We start from the raw sequence: 19982 nt of genomic DNA on the forward strand, positions 1-19982 counted from the left end.
TACCAGCTGACCGCTTCTTCCCTAAATAGTTATTGTATAGTTTGGAGCTGTGCTTTGGGTCATTGTCCTGTTGTAGGAGGAAATGGTCTCCAATTAAGCCCCGTCTAGAGGGTATGGCATGGCGTTACAAAATTATAGCCTTCCTTCTTCAAGATCCCTTTTACCCTGTACAAATCTCCCACTTTACCACCACCAAAGTACCCCCAGACCATCACATTGCCTCCATCATGCTTGACAGATGGCATCAAGCACTCCTCCATCATCTTTAAATTTTTTCTGCATCTCACGAATGTTCTTCTATGTGATCCGAACACCTCAAACTTAGATTCTTCTGTCCATAACACTTTTTTCCAATCTTCCTCTGACCAGTGTCTGTGTTCTTTTGCCCATCTTAATCTTTTATTTTTATTGGCCAGTCTGAGATATGGCTTTTTCTTTGCAACTCTGCCTGGAAGGCCAGCATCCTGGAGTCACCTCCTCACTGTTGATGTTGAGACTGGTGTTTTGCGGGTACTATTTAATGAAGCTTCCAGTTGAGGACTTGTGAGGTGTCTGTTTCTCAAACTAGACACTCTAATGTACTTGTCCTCTTGCTCAGTTGTGCACCGGGGCCTCATATTCCTCTTTCTATTCTGGTTAGGGCCAGTTTGCGCTGTTCTTTGAAGGGAGTAGTACACAGCGTTGTATGAGAGCTTCAGTTTCTTGGAAATTTCTTACATGGAATAGCTTTAATTTCTCAGAACAAGAATAGACTGACGAGTTTCAGAAGAAAGTTATTTGTTTCTGGCCATTTTGAGCCTGTAATCGAACCCCCAAATGCTGATGCTCCAGATACTCAACTAGTCTAAAGAAGGCCAATTGTATTGCTTCTTTAATCAGGACAACAGTTTTCAGCTGTTCTAACATAATTTTTGTAATGATCAATTAGCCTTTTAAAATTATAAACTTGGATTAGCTAACACAACGTGCCATTGGAACACAGTAGTGATGGTTGCTGATAATGGGCCTCTGTACTCCTATGTAGATATTCCCAGAAAAAAATCTGACGTTTCCAGCTACAATAGTCATTTACAACATTAACAATGTCTACACGGTCATTAAATTTGCTATTTTTGTTGAAAAGGAAATGACAGAAATTGTGCCTAAGGTATTTTATACAACATTTCACATTATAATTTTTCAAATATAGTTTTTTAAAACTATTTTGACATTTTCTTAATTATATGTATTCAACATTGTCATGTCTAAATGTCCATATATGCCTTGATTATACTCAGAAACATGTATTTACCACATCAACATCTCAATATTTGTAACGTTTGTCGTTGGAAGGAGACCAAGGTTCAGCCTGGTAGGCGTACATTATTTTATTTAAATGTTCCACCAAGAAAAACAATACAATGAACGAAAAGCTTTGTCGTGCAAACTACATGCACTGAAACAAAGACACAATCCCACACTGAAGGAGGGGAAAAGGGCTGCCTAAGTATGATCCCCAATCAGAGACAAAGTAAGACAGCTGCCTCTGATTGGGAACCACACTCAGCCAAACACAAAGAAATAGAGAACATAGAATGCCCACCCAAATCACACCCTGACCTAACCAAACATAGAGAATAAAACAGATCTCTAAGGTCAGGGCGTGACAATATTTTTACATTATTTTAGGAATGATGTTAATAACAAGCATATAAGGTATGGGAAATATGGGAAAAATTATCAATATCAATTGTAATTTAATACATGTACCGTGATGGTAATGACTCATAATTGTGGTATTGACAGAGTGGGGTGTAAACAACATTTCATATAAAACAACTGATGAAAAGTATGGTTAAACATTTTAATGTCACACATGCCTCAATAACTTAAGCATCTTTTAGAACAATTTTGGGATTCAATGCATTATTCAGATATACATGTACAGGGTTGGAAACACTGGCTGACATTAGGGCTCCCGAGTGGCGCAGCGGTCTAAGGCACTGCATCTCAGTGCAAGAGGCGACACTACAGTTCCTGGTTTGAATCCAGGCTGAATAACATCTAGCTGTGATTGGGAGTCCCATTGAGCAGTGCACAATTGGCCAAGCGTTGTCTGGGGTGGGCCGTCATTATAAATAAGAATTTGTTCTTAACTGACTTGCCTAGATAAATAAAGGTTATAAAAAACATTAAACAAATCATTGTTCACTGGCTGCAGTCTATTGATTCAGACTCATGAGACAGGCTCACTCAAGATTAGGTTTTGCCCTTAATGCACTCTATTGCTTCAAAGGATCGGACCCGTTTTCTCAATCTTCACATAAAATTACATACCCAAATCTACAGTTGAAGTCGGGAAGTTTACATTCACTTAGGTTGGAGTCATCAAAACTCGTTTTTCAACATCTCCACAAATTTATTGTTAACAAACTATAGTTTTGGCAAGTCGGTTAGGACATCTACTTTGTGCATGACACAAGTAATGTTCCTACAATTTTTTACAGACAGATTAGTTCACTTTTAATTCACTGTATCACAATTCCAGTGGGTCAGAAGTTTACATACACTAAGTTGACCGTGCCTTAAAACAGCTTGGAAAATTCCAGAAAATGTACCTGTGGATGTATTTCAAGGTCTACCTTCAAACTCAGTGTCTCTTTCCTTGACATCATGGGAACATCAAAAGAAATCAGAAGGTACCACATTCATCTGTACAAACAATAGTATGCAAGTATTAACATCATGGGACCACGCAGCCGTCATACCGCTCAGGAAGGAGACGCATTCTGTCTCCTAGAGATGAACGTACTTTGGTGCGAAAAGTGCAAATCGATCCCAGAACAACAGCAAAGGACCTTGTGAAGATGCTGGAGGAAACAGGCACAAAAGTATCTATATCCACAGTAAAAACGAGTCCTATATCGACATAACCTGAAAGGCCGCTCAGCAAGGAAGAAGCCACTGCTCCAAAACCACCATAAAAATGCCAGACTACGGTTTGCAACTGCACATGGGGACAAAGATCGTACTTTTTGGAGAAATGTCCTCTGGTCTGATGAAACAAAAATAGAACTGTTTGGCCATAAAGACCATCGATATGTTTGGAGGAAAAAGGGGGAGGCTTGCAAGCCAAAGAACATCATCCCAACCGTGAAGCACGGGGTGGCAGCATCATGTTGTGGGGGTGTTTTGCTGCAGGAGGGACTAGTGCACTTCACAAAATACCCGAAACGTTTTACCCAAGTTAAACAATTTAAAGGCAGTGCTACCAAATACTAATTAAGTATACGCAAACTTCTGACCCCACTGGGAATGTGATGAAAGAAATAAAAGCTGAATGAAATAATTCTCTCTACTATTATTCTGACATTTCACATTCTTAAAATAAAGTGGTGATCCTAACTGACCTAAGACAGGGAATTATTACTAGGATTAATTGTCAGGAATTGCGAAAAACTGAGTTTAAATGTATTTGGCTAAGGTGTATGTAAACTTCCGACTTCAACTGTAACTGTCTGTAGCTCAGAACCTGAAGCAAGGAAGTTTGTGGAAATGTTAAATTAATGTAGGAGAATATAACACATTAGATCTAGTAAAAGATAATACAGGCCATAATGGATTATTCCAGCCCAGGCGCAATTTAGATTTTGGACAGTAGATGGCAGCAGTGTATGTGCACATTTTTAGACTGATCCAATGAACCACTACATATCTGTTCAAAATGTTGTATCATGACTGCCCAAATGTGCCTAATTGGTTTATTTATACATTTTCAAGTTCATAATTGTGCACTGTCCTCAAACAATAGCATGGCATTCTTTCACTGTAATAGCTACTGTAAATTGGACAGTGCAGTTAGACAAACAAGAATTTAAGCTTTCTGCCCATATCAGATATGTCTATATCCTGGGAAATGTTATTGTTACTTACAACCTCATGCTAATCACATTAGCCTACATTTGCTCAACCGTCCCGCAGGGGGGGACACCGATCCCGTAGAGGTTATTAATTAACGAGAGAGCAAATTTCCTTGCAGACTGCACCATCAAGCATCATATGTCGTTTTGTCAGTGGATGAGGCTCAGGGACAATCGCAAGCACATTCGCTTGTTGGTACCATACAATGTCCTCTCTCATTGGCCAAAATAATCAGTTGGCTCCCACGCAACTCATCGTCTTCACTAGAGTGCAGCTCTCTGCATCAACATCTTGTGTAATACCAGTGTAAGGGTAATCATCATCTGTCACAACACACCACTTCCCAATCAGTCCCTCATGTATGTCTGCAATGGGCTGTATTGCTCTAGGAGGTGGCTGTGGTGCTGTGCAGGTGGAAGTGGAAGGTTGTCTGCCTCTGTTTGTTGAATTGTCACGGTTTGTGCATGGGCTGAAACAATCACATAGATGTGGAGTCATTTGAAGGGCAGTTAGGTCATCATTCTGTAGCTGTAAGAATTCAGGTGAGTATGGTGGTGTGTTCCTTGACAGGTATGACTCCCATAACCACAATATTCTGGATAGCTGATCTTCTGTTTCTTTGGCTGATTTTCTTTAGCCTCCTTTTTATTTTCTCACTGGGAAAGTTGTGAGATGGATTTCAGTTCACCACTTTATTTTCTCTTGAGTTCTCTTTATTTTTGTTTCTTAAGATACTACTGGTATCTTATAGGATCTTGTTGGAATCTGTTTATATACACTGCATGACCAAACGTATATGGACACCTGCTCGTCGAACATCTCATTCCAAAATCATGGGCATTAATATGGAGTTGGTCCCCCCTTTGCTGTTTTAAAAGCCTCCACTCTTCTCGGAAGGCTTTCCACTAGATGTTGAAACGTTGCTGTTGGGACTTGCCTGCATTCAGCCACGAGCATTAGTGAGGTCGGGCGCTGATGTTGGGCAATTAGGCCTGGCTCACAGTCGGCATTGCAATTCATCCTAAAAGGTACTCGATGGGTTGACATCAAGGCTCTGTCAAGTTCTTCCACACCAATCTCGACAAACCATTTCTGTATGGACATCACTTTGTGCACGGGGGGCATTGTCATGTTGGAACAGGAAAGGGCCTTCCACAAACTGTTGCCACAAAGTTGGATGCACAGAATCATCTAGAATATCATTGTATGCTGTAGCGTTGAGGTTTCCATTCACCGTAACTAAGGGGCCTAGCCCGAACCATAAAAAACAGCTCCAGACTGTTATTCCTCCTCCATCAAACTTTACAGTTGGCACTACCCAGATTCGTCTGTCGGACTGCCAGATGGTGAAGCGTAATTCATCACTACAGAGAATGCGTTTCCATTTCTACAGAGTCCAATGGTGGCTAGCTTTACGCTACTCCAGCAGACGCTTGGCGTTGCCCATGGTGATATTATGCTTGTGTGCGGCTGCTAGGCCATAGAAACCCATTTCATGAAGCTCACAACGAACAGTTATTGTGCTGACATTGCTTCCAGAGGCAGTTTGGACCTCGGTAGTGTGAATGTTGCAACCGAAGACAGACGATTTTTACTCGCTTCAGCACTCGGTGGTCCAGTTCTGTGAGCTTATGTGGCTGAGCAGTTGTTGCTCCTAGACATTTCCACTTCATAATAACAGCACTTACAGTTGACCAGGGCAGCTCTAAAAGGGCAGAAATTTGACAAACTGACTTGTTGTAAAGGTGGCATCCTATGACGGTGCCAGTTGAAAGTCAATGAGCTCTTCAGTACAGGCCATTCTACTGCCAATGTTTGTCTATCGAGATTGCATGGCTGTGTGCTCGATTTTATACACACATTTGAAGGGTGTCCACATATAGTGTATGTCCTTGTCCTGTCCTTGGTTGATTTAGGGGGCATCTTATAGAAAAGTCAAACATTTATAATTGAAGTCAGTAACAAAAGTAAGTCACATAAATAGACATCAAAATCACTCAATCATCCTAACATAATACAAAATGGAATGGTCTTATTTAGCAAATAAGTGTTCAATTTCAACTTAACCAAATTGTAATTTGTGTTTTTTCTGGTCTTAAGATAAGTAAAAATATATGAACTAATAAATGTTGTCATTACCACCACATTCTGTTCTTTACATCACAGTTCATTTTGTGGTGGTAATGATGTGTGGTGGCATGCTAACTCTAGCATGCTAATTCTAGTTGAACTGCTAGCATAGAGTGTATCCTAAATACACATAATTATAATTTGATGAAATTCTGTCGTTTGGTAATGACATACAATAAAAATATTACCTTCTCAAGTCATATTTACCTTTATTTTTCTATAATTTTTAGGAAAAAAATTGTCAAGGACTCCAGCCACCCTAGTCATAGACTGTTCTCACTGCTACCGCACGGGAAGCAGTACCGGAGCACCAAGAGGCTTCTAAACAGCTTCTACCCCCAAGCCATAAGACCCCTGAACGGCTAATCAAATGGCAACCCGGACTATTTGCAAAGTATCATGACTTTTGTGAGTGAGGTCAAAAGTCTGGGTGTGAGACAGGACAAAAATAGAGTAAACAGTGAAATCCAGACATGAAATGTTTAAGAAAATTTAACAAAAAAACAAATTGAGAGCTAAAAGTTTAAGGTTATTTTAGTCTCAAAACATTTAATCTAAAAAATGTAACCCTGAGACACAAAAAGTCCCGTATTTGCAAAATCACCCAGCTAGATTATTACCATTCACATGTCTAGCTGATAATAATGAACTAAACCGTTTGCTTTGTGTACACTAATGGTCAAAAGTTTTAGAACACCTACTCATTCAAGGGTTTTTCTTAATTGTTACTATTTTCTACATTGTAGAATAATAGTGAAGACATCAAAACTATGAAATAACACATATGGAATCAACATTTTTTAATGTTGAGTGTAGGGGGGCAGTATTTTCGTTTTTGGCTAAAAAACGTACCCATTTCAAACTACCTATTTCTCAGGCCCAGAAACTATAATATGCATATAATTGTCAGATTAGGATAGAAATCACTCCAAAGTTTCCAAAACTGTCAAAATATTGTCTGTGAGTATAACAGAACTGATATTGCGGGCAAAAACCTGAGGAAAATCCATCAAGGAAATGCTGTTTTTCCTGAAAGCTCTCTGTTCCATTGGATGCCTTGCCTCCATTTAAAGGGATATCAACCAGATTCCTTTTCCTATGGCTTCCTCAAGGTGTGAACAGTCTTTAGACATAGTTTCAGGCTTTTATTTTGAAAAATTAGCCAGCAGAGTTTTTCATGCACAACAGCCATTTTCTCTCTCTCTCTCCTATGGAAGAAGCTACATTCCGGTTGACATATTATCAATTATATATTGTAAAAACAACCTGAGGTTTGTTTATAAAAAACGTTTGACACGTTTCTACGACCATTACGGATACTATTTGGAATTTTAGTCTGCGATGTCGTGACCGCTCAAGCCTGTGGATTTCTGAACATAACGCGCCAAACACATGGAGGTATTTTGGATATGCAATAATCTTTATGGAACAAAAATAACATTTATTGTGTAACTGGGAGTCTCGTGAGTGCAAACATCCGAAGATCATCAAAGGTAAGCGATTTAATTTATTGCTTTTCTGACTTTTGTGACCAATCTACTTGGCTGCTAGCTGTTTGTAATATTTTGTCTACTGAGAGGGATGTTCTTACATAAACGCTTGGTATGCTTTCACCGAAAAGCTTTATTGACATCTGACATACCAGGTGGATTAACAACAAGCTAAGCTGTGTTTTGCTATATTGCACTTGTGATTTCATGAAAATTAAATATTTTTAAATTAATTTGAATTTGGTGCGCTGCAATTCAGCGGATGTTGATGAAAATGATCCCGCTAACAGGATGGGTGCATCAAGAAGCTTTTTAACTCGTCTGTGATAGGTGGGACGGCAGTGTCCCAACATCCAGTGAAAATGCAGAGTGCCAAATTCAAATAAATTACTATAAAGATTTTACTTTCATGAAATCACACAAGCAATACACCAAATTAAAGCTTCACTTGTTGTTTATCCAACCAACGTGTCAGATTTCAAAAGGCTTAATGGCGAAAGCAAACGATGCTATTATCTGAGGACAGCAGCCCAGCAAACAAACACAGACAATCATATTTCAACCCGCCAGGCGCGACACAAAACGCAGAAATAAAGATATAATTCATGCCTTACCTTTGACGATCTTCTTCTGTTGGTACTTCAATATGTCTCATAAACATCACAAATGGTACTTTTGTTCGATTAATTCTGTCGATATATATCCAAAATGTCCATTTATTTGGCGCGTTTGATCCAGAAAAACACCGGTTCCAACTCGCGCAACATGACTACAAAATATCTCAGAAGTCACCTGTAATCTTTGTCCAAAGATTTCAAACAACTTTCCTAATACAACTTTAGGTATTTTTTTACGTAAATAATCAATAAAATTTAAGACGGGATAAACTGCATTCAATACCGGAGGAAAACAAAGTGTAGCAAGCTTTCAGGTCACGCGCCTCTAACAAAGGGTACACTTCTCTCTACCCTCATTCTGAACAGTGCTACTTCTTCATTTCTCAAAGGAAAAACCTCAACCAATTTCTAACGACTGTTGACATCCAGTGGAAGCGATAGGAACTACAAGCAAGTGCCTTAGAAATCTGGATTCCCAATGAAAACCCATTGAAAAGAGAGTGACCTCAAAAAAACGCTCTTGAAATTCCCCGGATTGACTTTCATTTCTCTTTGCTTATTTGAGATGTTCTTGCCATAATATGGACTTTTACCAAATAGGGCTATCTTCTGTATACCACCCCTGTCTTGTCACAACACAACTGATTGGCTCAAATACATTAAGAATGAAAGAAATTACACAAAATATCTTTTAAGAAGGCACACCTGTTTAATTTAAATGCATTCCAGGTGACTACCCCATGAAGCTGAGGGAATGCCAAGAGTGTGCAAAGCTGTCATCAAGGCAAAGAAAGGCTGCTTTGAAGAATCTAAATATATTTTGGTTTGTTCAACACTTTTTTGGTTATGTGTTATTTCATAGTTTGGATGTTTTAACTATTATTCTACAATGTAGAAAATGGTAAAATTCAAATAAAAAAAACTCTTGAATGAGTAGGTGTGTCCAAACTTTTGACTGGTACTGTACAGGAAGTAGCGGCAAGAGAACCGTTGAAGATACATATAGTGCAAAGCAAGTAACAACAAGATAATTGTTGAAGATGCACATGGGTAATAAGGGAGATTACCAAGTGTGCTTGGGAATAGTACTAAGTGAATTTGGTTGTGAAATGTGTGTGATTGTGAGATATAACATATTAAGCTTATTGAAATTTGGATGATAAATGGATCGAAATTAGTACTATTAAGATTTAAATTTTGATTGAATTGTGGATATTAAACTAATTGAAATTTGGATAACAACATTGAAATATGGATATTAAACTGATTGAAAATTGGATAATAAGAGATTGAAATTTGCTATAAATTACTGAGTGAATTAGAGCTGTCAGAGGACTAGCTCAAGTTATTTTGTATCTGCAATGTTATCTGGGGTTTCGTCCACCACTGCCCATTTGATCTACAGGTAGAGGATAACATGTCTCAGAAATCTCATTCGAGTAACATTTCTCAGATGATAACAGGTCTCGATTAGTAATGAGGATAACATGATAACGTGTCTCATTAGAGGATAACATGATTACACATCTCATTAGTAGCGAGGATAACATGTCTCTGAGGGTAACATGACTTTAGATGACATAAGGATAACATGACCCATAGGTGGAGTTTGAGGGTATAATTTCATTGTGTATGTGGAGATATGAAAGGAGAAAGCACTATTCCTGAATATTCTGCTAAATAGAACACTAGAGTGAATATTCAACCCCCTGTATAAATAGAACACTGGTGTAGGGGAGAAATTGGTGATGTAACACAAAAATGTATAATGGGTTACTAGAGATAAAGTAACATAATATTGAGTGTAATGGGTTACTAGAGATAAAGTAACATAATATTGAGTGTAATGGGTTACTAGAGATCTGATGAAGTAACAATTGAAAACATTATAATAATATACACCTGGCACACCCACACATAGACGTCCGTAAGTGGTGTTAAAAGTATTCGGGGAAATAGTCAGTGGTCCCTTTATTGATCATTTGATAAATATAAGGTTATAGCATTGTACGGGACTTGACTTACCCCTAACCAATAAAGCTATAAATGCTGATGAGATTTCCTCCACCCTGATAATACATTTTGAAGTAAACCCCATACCCTGTTAAATAGAACCTATGATTTTCTGTTAATTAAACTTAAGGCTAAACTCCAAGAAAGTTGATATCCCAAATGATGACGTTCTATTCGTAAGTAGGCAAAATGGAAAATGCATCTGTTTCCCTGTATAAGCTGTCTCAGGTGCCAGACTTATTACGGACCGAGCGCCCCATCTACAGGGGACTGACAGACAGTGCCAACCCAGTTAATACATATTGATCCCTCCAAAGCATTACGTATTAATCTTAAAATAATATACTTTTTTTTGAAGCAGAAATTCAATATCCAACAGAGATAGGTAATAAAAATATAGAGTAACTTTTTGAAAGTATACTAAAATGTAAAACAATGCCTTCTAACATGGAGAAAGTTATCACGCTTGTCTTGTAATAAACCTTGCAACTGGGGGAAAGCAGAACGTTGTTTACCCTACGATATTTACCACACACATGCCACCACCCACACACAACCCACCTGTTAATGAATATTTGTTAGTCGTTAATACTATTTGATTTATTGTTTGTAGTCTTTTTATTTTTGTTTTAGTGGGTTTTTCACAGGTTAGAAAGGATGCAACTTAAGGGTACAAAAAATGAAATTTTCTGAAGATTCTATTGTCTGAATTTTGGTTGCCCACATGCAAATTATTTTGATAAGAAATGTACTGAAAACCCCAATGTAAACCTAATGCACAAAATGTTTGAAATATCTTTAATGTCTGAGGTACAAGAAACCAACCCTCACTTAATAGGGCTGACTGACCTGAGGCCAGATCACCCTCACTAGAAAGACTAGAGACATTGGGTGAGATTTAAACAGGCTATGTAAACACAAATAATTACATTATAATTAATCAATAGTCCTATGTGTGTTCAGACCACGAGAAGGACATTATTTTAAGATTGACTTTGAGTGTACCTGTGTAAGAATCTCCATGGCAGCAACATGTTAATGAAGCATTCTTCACATCTGCAGCCATGAAATTATCAACAACCTTGCTAAAGCCTAGGATGAAAAGACCTTCAGCTACCCAAATGTCTTGGCTAGCTACCTAGCTAATGGACTAGATCACTAGAAGATTTGGAGAATGTCATATGGTCAGATGAAACCAAAATAGAACTTTTTGGTAAAAACTAAACTCGTTGTGTTTGGAGGACGAAGAATGCTGAGTTGCATCCAAAGAACACCATACCTACTGTGAAGCATGGGGTGGAAACATCATGCTTTGGTGTTGTTTTTCTGCAATGAGAGCAGGATGACTGATCTGTGTAAAGGAAAGAATTAATGGGGCCATGTATCATGAGATTTGGAGTGAAAACCTCCTTCCATCAGCAAGGGCATTGAAAATTAAACGTGGCTGGGTCTTTCAGCATGACAATGATCCCAAACACACCGCCCGGGCAACGAAGGAGTGGCTTCGTAAGAAGCATTTCAAGGTCCTGGAGTGGCCTAGCCAGTCTCCAGATCTCAACCACATAGAAAATCTTTGGAGGGAGTTGAAAGTCAGTGTTTCCCAGCAACAGCCCCAAAACATCACTGCTCTAGAGGAGATCTGCATGGAGGAATGGGCCAAAATACCAGCAACAGTGTGTGAAAACCTTGTGAAGACTTACAGAAAACATTTGACCTCTGTCACTGCCAACAAAGGGTATATAACAAAGTATTGAGATAAACTTTTGTTATTGACCAAATACTTATTTTCCACCATAATTTGCAAATAAATTCATTAAAAATCCTACAATATGATTTTCTGGATTTTTTTTTCACATTTTGTCTGTCATAGTTGAAGTATACCTATGATGAGAATTACAGGCCTCTCTCATCTTTTTAAGTGGGAGAACTTGCACAATTGGTGGCTGACTAAATCCTTTTTTGCCCCACTGTATTTCATAGGCCAAAACCCTGCTAAATTATTGTATAATAAGATAAGATTGAGACCGATGAAAAGGACCTGCAAAATAGGATGGCTTCCTCCCTCTCATCTTATTGCTCACAGTGCGCGCGCGGTCCTTTTTGGCTCCAAATTAACGTGCTTAGTTATTTCTACCACTGGCACTACATATAAATTCTTTGCCATTGAATGTTTCAATAGTTGGCTTTGCTATGTCTGTTGTCACTGGTGTGAGGTGTGCATAAACCTTTTCAATACTCATGTTAGTGATGCCAGTTTGTTAGGACTGAAAACAAGGCTTCAAAAAATAATTACTAGCCTACATACAATTTTTTTTTTACTGAGATGTGTAAGTGGTAAAAAGCGATATTTATTAGAGGAAATAATGTGCCCAGAAACCAATATGTTAAGCATGAAGGAGTGGGGAAGGGGGGTTTTTGATTGGGGAAACAATGATTAATTGTTGGCCATGATGAGGATAGCCTACAGCTTTAAAATACTGCTCTTAATAGCCAATTAGTAGAAGTGATAGTGAACAAGGGTTCCTCAGTTTAAGCCACAGGCTTCTCTGCTACTGTCTAGGTCATATGGCTTGTATAGGCCCACTTATTATAGGATTAACCCATATTAGTCACTTCTACATCTTCCACTTGTAAACAGCCATGCTATAAGGTGTGACTGGTACAGAGTTAGCTTGAATCCTATTTTTTCAGTCATGTGACCCTCCTGTCTTACAATGTTCTCTTTCTATCCTAACTGTTGTATCAGACACTTTTAGACAAAGACTGACAATGTCACTGATACTACAATGGGTTCCATTAAGCAATGATAGCAATGTGGCCTGTGAGGCATTGTTTGAATTACAAATTAGGCTACTTTCCTTTGTACTTCCAACTGGATTTCCTTCTAACCCCATTTTGGAAATCATATACCTAACTTGTGTGGTTTCTGTCAAAATAGCCCTATTGCTCATTGTCCTTATACACATCAAAAAGCATCTACTCAAAATCAAAATGCATCTATTTTGTTATAATTGACCCAGCTTTTGACCCTAAGATCCAGTAGCTCAGAGATGCTGAGGGAAGCAGGATGATGTGAAAGGCTTCATGCAGTGCAACGTATGGCACAGTACAGTGGCACCACTCAGTGGGCGTTAGGGGTAAACACTGGCTGGCAATATTGGTGTCAACCCTGTTGATGCATTTCATGTTATGTATTGTCTTTGTAGACAATATTCTGTTGAATACAAATATCCTGAGTTATCTTACTCATTGAGTTCAGCAAGGTTTTGAGTATGGGATTGAATTTTGATCAGCATGTTTAGATTCAAATAAAGGGATGATAATGCTTTTATGCTATTTACAGTATCTGTTTTGTGTTGTCTCTGTTTCTCTCCTCCATGTGCTCCTCCAGGCTGGGCGAATCGACCCTCACCAACCTAAAGTGTGTGGCCACCAGGGAGGCGTGCTGGACATCAAATGGAACCCCTTCATCGACAACATCATAGCCTCCTGCTCAGAGGACTGCTCTGTGAGTAACAACAATCATTGGTGTGTGTGTGCGCACGTGTGTCTATGTCTGTGTGTGTGTTTTTGGGAGCACGCAAGCATGTCTCTGTGTGCGTGTGTGCACACATGTCTGTGTGTGTGCTTCCCTGTGTGTGCATGCGGGTATCCCTGTGCATAGGGAGAAGTATTTATACCCCTTGACTTATTCCACGTTTTGTTGTGTTCAAAATAGATGAAATATGTTTGTTTTTTTCTACACATAATACCCCATAATGACAAAGTGAAAACTTGGCAAATTTATTGAAAATGATATACAGAAATATTGTCTTTAACATAACTATTCACAAGCCTGAGTCAATACAAGTTCGAATCAGCTTTGGCAGTGATTACAGCTGAGAGTCTTTCTGGGTAAATCTATAAGAACTTTCCACACCTGGATTGTGCAATATTTTAACATTTATTATTTTTGTAATTCTTCAAGCTAATTTTTTTGCAGTTTACTTTAGTGCCTAATCGGATGCATGTTTTTCTGGACATGCTTCCTTCTTTTCACTCTGTGATTTAGGTTAGTATTGTGGAGTGACTACAATTTTGTTGATCCATCCTCAGTTTTCTTCTATCACAGGCATTCAATTCTGTAAATGTTTGAAAGTCACTATCGGCCTCATGTTGAAATCCCTGAGCGGTTTCCTTCCTCTCCAGCAACTGAGTTTGGAAGGACGCCTGTATCTTTGTAATGACTGGGTGATTTGATACACCATCCAAAGTGTAATTAACAACTTCACCAGTTTTTTTTTTTTTTTTTTTTGCAAGGCATTGGCAAAACTCTCTTGTGGTTGAATCTGTGTTTGAAATTCACTGCTCGACAGAGGGACCTTACAGATAATTATATGTGTGGGGTACAGATATGAGGTAGTTATTCAAAAATCATGTTAAACACTATTATTGCACACAGTCCATGCAACTTATGTGACTTGTTAAGCAAATTTTTACTCCTTAACCCATTAGGCTTGCCATAACAAAGAGGTTGAATACTTATTTACTCCAGACATTACTAAAATAATGTGGAATAAGTCAAGGGGTGGAAATACTTTCTGATAGCACTGTACTATATATATATGATATACAGTACTTTTAAAATTAGATCTTTAGAAAGAGGAGAGGTCTTATTTAACTGTTTTTTAAAGCCAAACTTCCTTTTTGCCTGAGTAACCTCTGGTGGCAGAGCATTCCACGATGACATGCCGATGTCTATGACCGTTATCTATATGTGGCCTATAGGTGCGGATATGGGAGATTCCAGAGGGAGGGCTGAGGCGGAACATGTCCGAGGCGGTGCTGGAGTTGTATGGACACAGCCGACGAGTGGGTCTCATAGAGTGGCACCCCACCTGTAGTGGCATCCTCTTCAGCGCTGGCTACGACTTTAAGGTATCAGTAAATCATTGCTGTCGTGTTCTTTACCATCCTTTCCTCTCTTTAATGAATTCTCTCACTCCCCTCACTCACTTTACCCATCTTTCTCTCTCGCTTGGTTCACCCTTTAATCTCTCTCTCTAAACACTACATGACCAAAAGTAGACACCTGTGGACACCTGCTTGTCAAACATATCCTTCCAAAATCATGGACATTAATATGGCGTTCGTCCCCCCTTTGCTGCTATAACAGCCTCCACTCTTCTGGGAAGGCTTTCCACTAGATGTTGGAACATTGCTGTGGGGGGGCTTGCTTTCATTCAGCCACTAGAGCATTAGTGAGGTCGGGCACTGTTGGGCGATTAGGCCTGGCTCGCAGTCGGCGTTCCCAAAGGTGTTCGATGGGATTAAGGTCAAAGGTGTTTGATGGGATTAAGGTCACGGCTCTGTGCAGGCTAGTCAAGTTCTTCCACACCGATCTCGACAAACCATTTCTTTATGGACCTCGCTTTGTGCACGGGGGCAGTGCCATGCTGAAGTGTGAAAGGGCCTGCCCCAAACTGTTGCAACAAAGTTGAAAGCACAGACTGTCATTGTATGCTATAGCGTTAGGAGTTCCCTTCACTAGAACAAAGGGGCCTAGTTCAAACCATGAAAAACAGCCCCAGAAAATTATTCCTCCTCCACCAAACTTTACAGTTGGCACTATGCATTCGGGAAGGTAGCATTCTCCTGGCATCCACCAAGCGTGATTCATCACTCCAGAGTCCAATGGCGGCGTGCTTTACTCCACCAGCCGAAGCCTGGCATTGCGCATGGTGATCTTAGACTTGTGTATGGCTGCTTGGCCATGGAAACCCACTTCATGAAGCGCACAACAAACAGTTCTTGTGCTGACATTGCTTCCAGAAGCAGTTTGGAACTCGGTAGTGAATGTTGCAACCGAGGACAAAACATTTTTAAGCGCTTCAGCACCTGGTGGTCTGTGAGCTTATGTGGCCTACCACTTTGCGGTTGAGACGTTGTTGTTCCTTGACGTTTCCACTTCACAATAACAGAGCTTACATTTGACGGGGGCAGCTCTAGCAGGGCAGAAATTTGACAAACTGACTTGTTGTAAAGGTGGCATCCTAAAGTCACTGAGCTCTTCAGTAAGGCCATTTTACTGCCAATGCTTGTCTATGTTGATTGCATGGCTGTGTGCTCAATTTTCTCCACGTGTCAGGAACGATTGTGGCTGAAATAGATGAATTCACTCATTTGAAGGGGTGTCCACATACTTTTGTATATATAGTGTATATATATATATATTCCTATAAATTCACTCCCATTTCTCTCTCTTCTATCATCTCACATCCTCAGACTTTTGTCTCTCCCTCATTAACTTTCACTCTTTATGTCCCTCCATTTGTCAGATCCTGATCTGGAACCTGGAGGTGGGAGGCCCAGTGAAGATGATCGACTGTCACTCAGACGTGGTGCTCTGCATGTCCTTCAACACCGACGGCAGCCTGCTGGCCACCAGCTGCAAGGACAAACACCTGCGTGTGATCGAGCCTCGCTCGGGCAAGGTCCTGCAGGTTGGTCACTCACCCATGTAGACAGAGAGACACCAGCTATATTACAGTTTTTTACAATCGCGAGGACCCATTTCTCAATACTTAGGAAACTTTTTCAAAACTCTTCACACAAATCTCCTAACCAACTTTCAGCTTGGCACAGCAGTTCATTTCACATCCAAAATGCAATAAAACTACCAAACACTTCATACATGTCTCAAATCAACTCATTCTTCCTTAACACTAGCAAAGGTTGTCACCAAACAAGCACACTTTGTCATTCAGAAAACAATGACATAAAAAACACTAACAACAGGTAGCAATACACAATGTTTTCTTTTGTAAAATGTCTTTACAACACAATAATGACCTCCCTACTGTTTAGAATTCACTTTACAGGAATTAATCAGACATGATGCAATATGCTTTATGACATTTTTTGGCATTGAGTGATTCCAAAATACAAGAATTTGTATATACACCGTCTAGTCAACCCTGTCTTCTGCATTTGGCCACAGGTTCTCATCCACATCACATCTTATGTCATCTTGGGCAATACACATAGGAAATAATATTTTGGCATTAATGGTCCATCCCTGGCAATCTTCTGCAGATATGTCCAAGCATCCAGCATTCATTGCGTCCAGGAGGGACATTTGATCATGAGAATGGTGGTCCATGAGGAAAATAATTCCTCTATGAGGTTGAGGAATGGAGAGTAAGGTGGGAGGAAATGTGACACCATCCTGGGATGGGCTGCAAACCACTCTGACTGCACTGGATTGGTGAAATGCCACATTGTCCCATACAATTGCAAACGTTGGCCGATATCGCCTCACTGCAACCCTTTCCTCACCCTTCCATAGAGGTCATCCAGGATTGAAATAAGACGCTCGGTGTTGTATGGCCCAATTAGCGATTTGTGTAACAGCAATCCATCAGAGTATATTGCTGTACACATTGTGATGTTGGCACGCCTCTGGCCCGGGACATCCACTGTGCCTCTTTTCCCAATCACATTCCTTCCTTGCCACCGTGTTTTGGCCAAGTTGAAAACAGCCTCATCCACAAAGATGAATATGTGGGTTGTTGGCCTTGCTTCAATCTCCATGATTCTCTAAAATAAATCCACAAGGCAACATAAGAGTTAGGCTATACCATATTGGTTCCTACGTTTGCTTGACTCGTTCAGAGTTCCTCTCAAAGGAGACAGTGTACAACTGCTTCATCCTGATTTGATGTTGTTTCAGGACTCTAGAAATAGTTATGCTTACATTGTGAATATTTCCAAATGTAATGTGAGCCGGATCACTGGTTGCTGCGGAAAAGGAGGAGGTCAAAAGAGGGGTGAGTGTAGCCGATGCGAAATGGCTAGCTAGTTAGCGGTAGTGCGCGCTGATAGCGTTTCAATCGGTGATGTCACTCGCTCTGAGACCTTAAAGTAGTGGTTCTCCTTGCTCTGCAAGAGCTTTTGTGGAGCGATGGGTAACGATGCTTCGAGGGTGACTGTTGACGTGTGCAGAACGTCCCTGGTTCGCGCCCAGGTCGGGGTGAGGGGACGGACGTAAAGTCTGTGGTTGGTCTAATTGTTTTGATAGTATTTCATTTTTTAGATTTGGAACATATTTCAATAGGGCAGAAATGTAGCAAATTGCTGTCTTATTCAATTTTGTGTCATGTTAGGTTTTGAACTTAAGTTTAACAGTTTTAAAAAGAGTATGTAAACGTGCAAATTGGCCTGTAGGTACATAGAGTTTTGGTGGTGGTTGTGTCTGAGAGAGAAAGTAATTCATGAAATTTGATAGATGTAGTCATTGAAAACATTTTGTGCCAAAGCAATGGAAAACTATCTGCAGTTTAGCCCACATAGACTACAGTTGTGCTCACTGTGTGAAGAGTTTTGAAAAAGTGACCTACAGTAAGTATTCAGAAATGGATCCTAGCGATTACAGTTTAACAGCTTTGCACACTCTTGGCATTCGCTCAACCAGCCCCACTGGGCTCCTCCTCCATGCTTTGCAGTGGGAAATACACATGCAGAGATCATCCGTTCACCCGCATCGTGTCTCACAAAGACACGGCGGGTTAGAACCAAAAATCTCCAATTTGGACTCCAGACCAAAGGACACATTTCCACTGGTCTAATGTCCATTGCTCATGTTTCTTGGCCCAAGCAAGTCTCTTCTTATTATTGGTGTCCTTTAGTAGGGGTTTCTTTCCAGCAATTTGACCATGAAGGCCTGATTCACACAGTCTCTTCTGAACAGTGTTGAGATGGGTCTGCTACTTGAACTCTGTGAAGCATTTATTTGGGTTGCAATTTCTGAGGCTGTTAACTCTAATGAACTTATCCCCTGCAGCAGAGGTAACTCTGGGTCATCCATTCCTGTGGCGTTCCTTATGAGTCAGTTTCATCATAGGGCTTGATGGTTTTTGCGACTGCACTTGAAGAAACTTTTAAAGTTCTTGACATTTTCCATATTGACTGACCTACGTGTCTTAAAGTAATGATGGACTGTAATTTATATTAGCTTATTTGAGCTATTCTTGCCATAATATGGACTTGGTCTTTTGATATGGACTTGGTCTTGTCACAACACAACTGATTGGCTCAAACACATTCAGGAAGGAAATTCCACAAATTAACTTTTAAGAAGGCACACCTGTTAATTGAAATGCATTCCAGGTGACTACCTCATGAAGCTGGTTGAGAGAATGCCAAGAGTGTGCAAAGCTGTCATCAAGGCAAAGGGTGGCTACTACAAATGTAAAATATATATTTGATTTGTTTAACACTTTTTTGGTTACTACATGATTCCATATGTGTTATTTCATATTTCATATTATTCTACAATGTAGAAAATATCAAAAAATAAAGAAAAACCCTTGAATGAGTAGGTGTTCTAAAACTTTGGACCGGTAGTGTATATATGTTTATTTGTATTTATTTTCTCATTTTGTGATGTCATCTACAAGGGGTGTATGTTCTATTTTTAGTAGCCCATTCTACTTGCAACATGGTATTTAAAGCCAGAGTGACCTGTTCACACAACTGGGTTGTCTCCATATACAGCACCATTTGTGGGGTACCTGGACACAAACATACACACACACTAAACACCTCACACACAAATGCTTTGGCATTAGGATTACTTCTGTAGACGTAGATACTGTATTGTGTAACACTGTGTTGTAACACAGCCAGTTTGAATAATTTTCCAGAGCTGTTGCCATATATGTGAACAGGAAGCTGACTGTAAGAGCCACAGGGTGAACAGAGTGGTGTTTCTGGGCAACATGAAGCGCCTGGTGACCACCGGAGTCTCTCGATGGAACACTAGACAAGTGGCACTGTGGGATCAGGTGAGCTC

At 39.8% G+C, this 19982-nt stretch overlaps 1 protein-coding gene across 2 annotated transcripts in view; it reads left to right on the forward strand.

Moving 5' to 3' along the window:
• Positions 1-19982, forward strand: part of coro2bb (coronin, actin binding protein, 2Bb) — a 43742-nt gene that overhangs the window by 19501 nt on the left and 4259 nt on the right. Inside the window, exons 3-6 of one of the 2 annotated variants that reach the window (XM_031801923.1) lie at positions 13542-13658; positions 14918-15067; positions 16468-16632; positions 19834-19974. In XM_031801923.1, the coding sequence (XP_031657783.1) occupies positions 13542-13658; positions 14918-15067; positions 16468-16632; positions 19834-19974 (573 nt within the window). The remainder of the gene's footprint in view (positions 1-13541; positions 13659-14917; positions 15068-16467; positions 16633-19833; positions 19975-19982) is intronic. The other variant, XM_020455623.2, reaches the window with a different exon arrangement.

This window comes from Oncorhynchus kisutch, linkage group LG22, assembly GCF_002021735.2.
Source record: "Oncorhynchus kisutch isolate 150728-3 linkage group LG22, Okis_V2, whole genome shotgun sequence".
In the NCBI taxonomy this organism is placed as follows: Eukaryota; Metazoa; Chordata; class Actinopteri; order Salmoniformes; family Salmonidae; genus Oncorhynchus; species Oncorhynchus kisutch.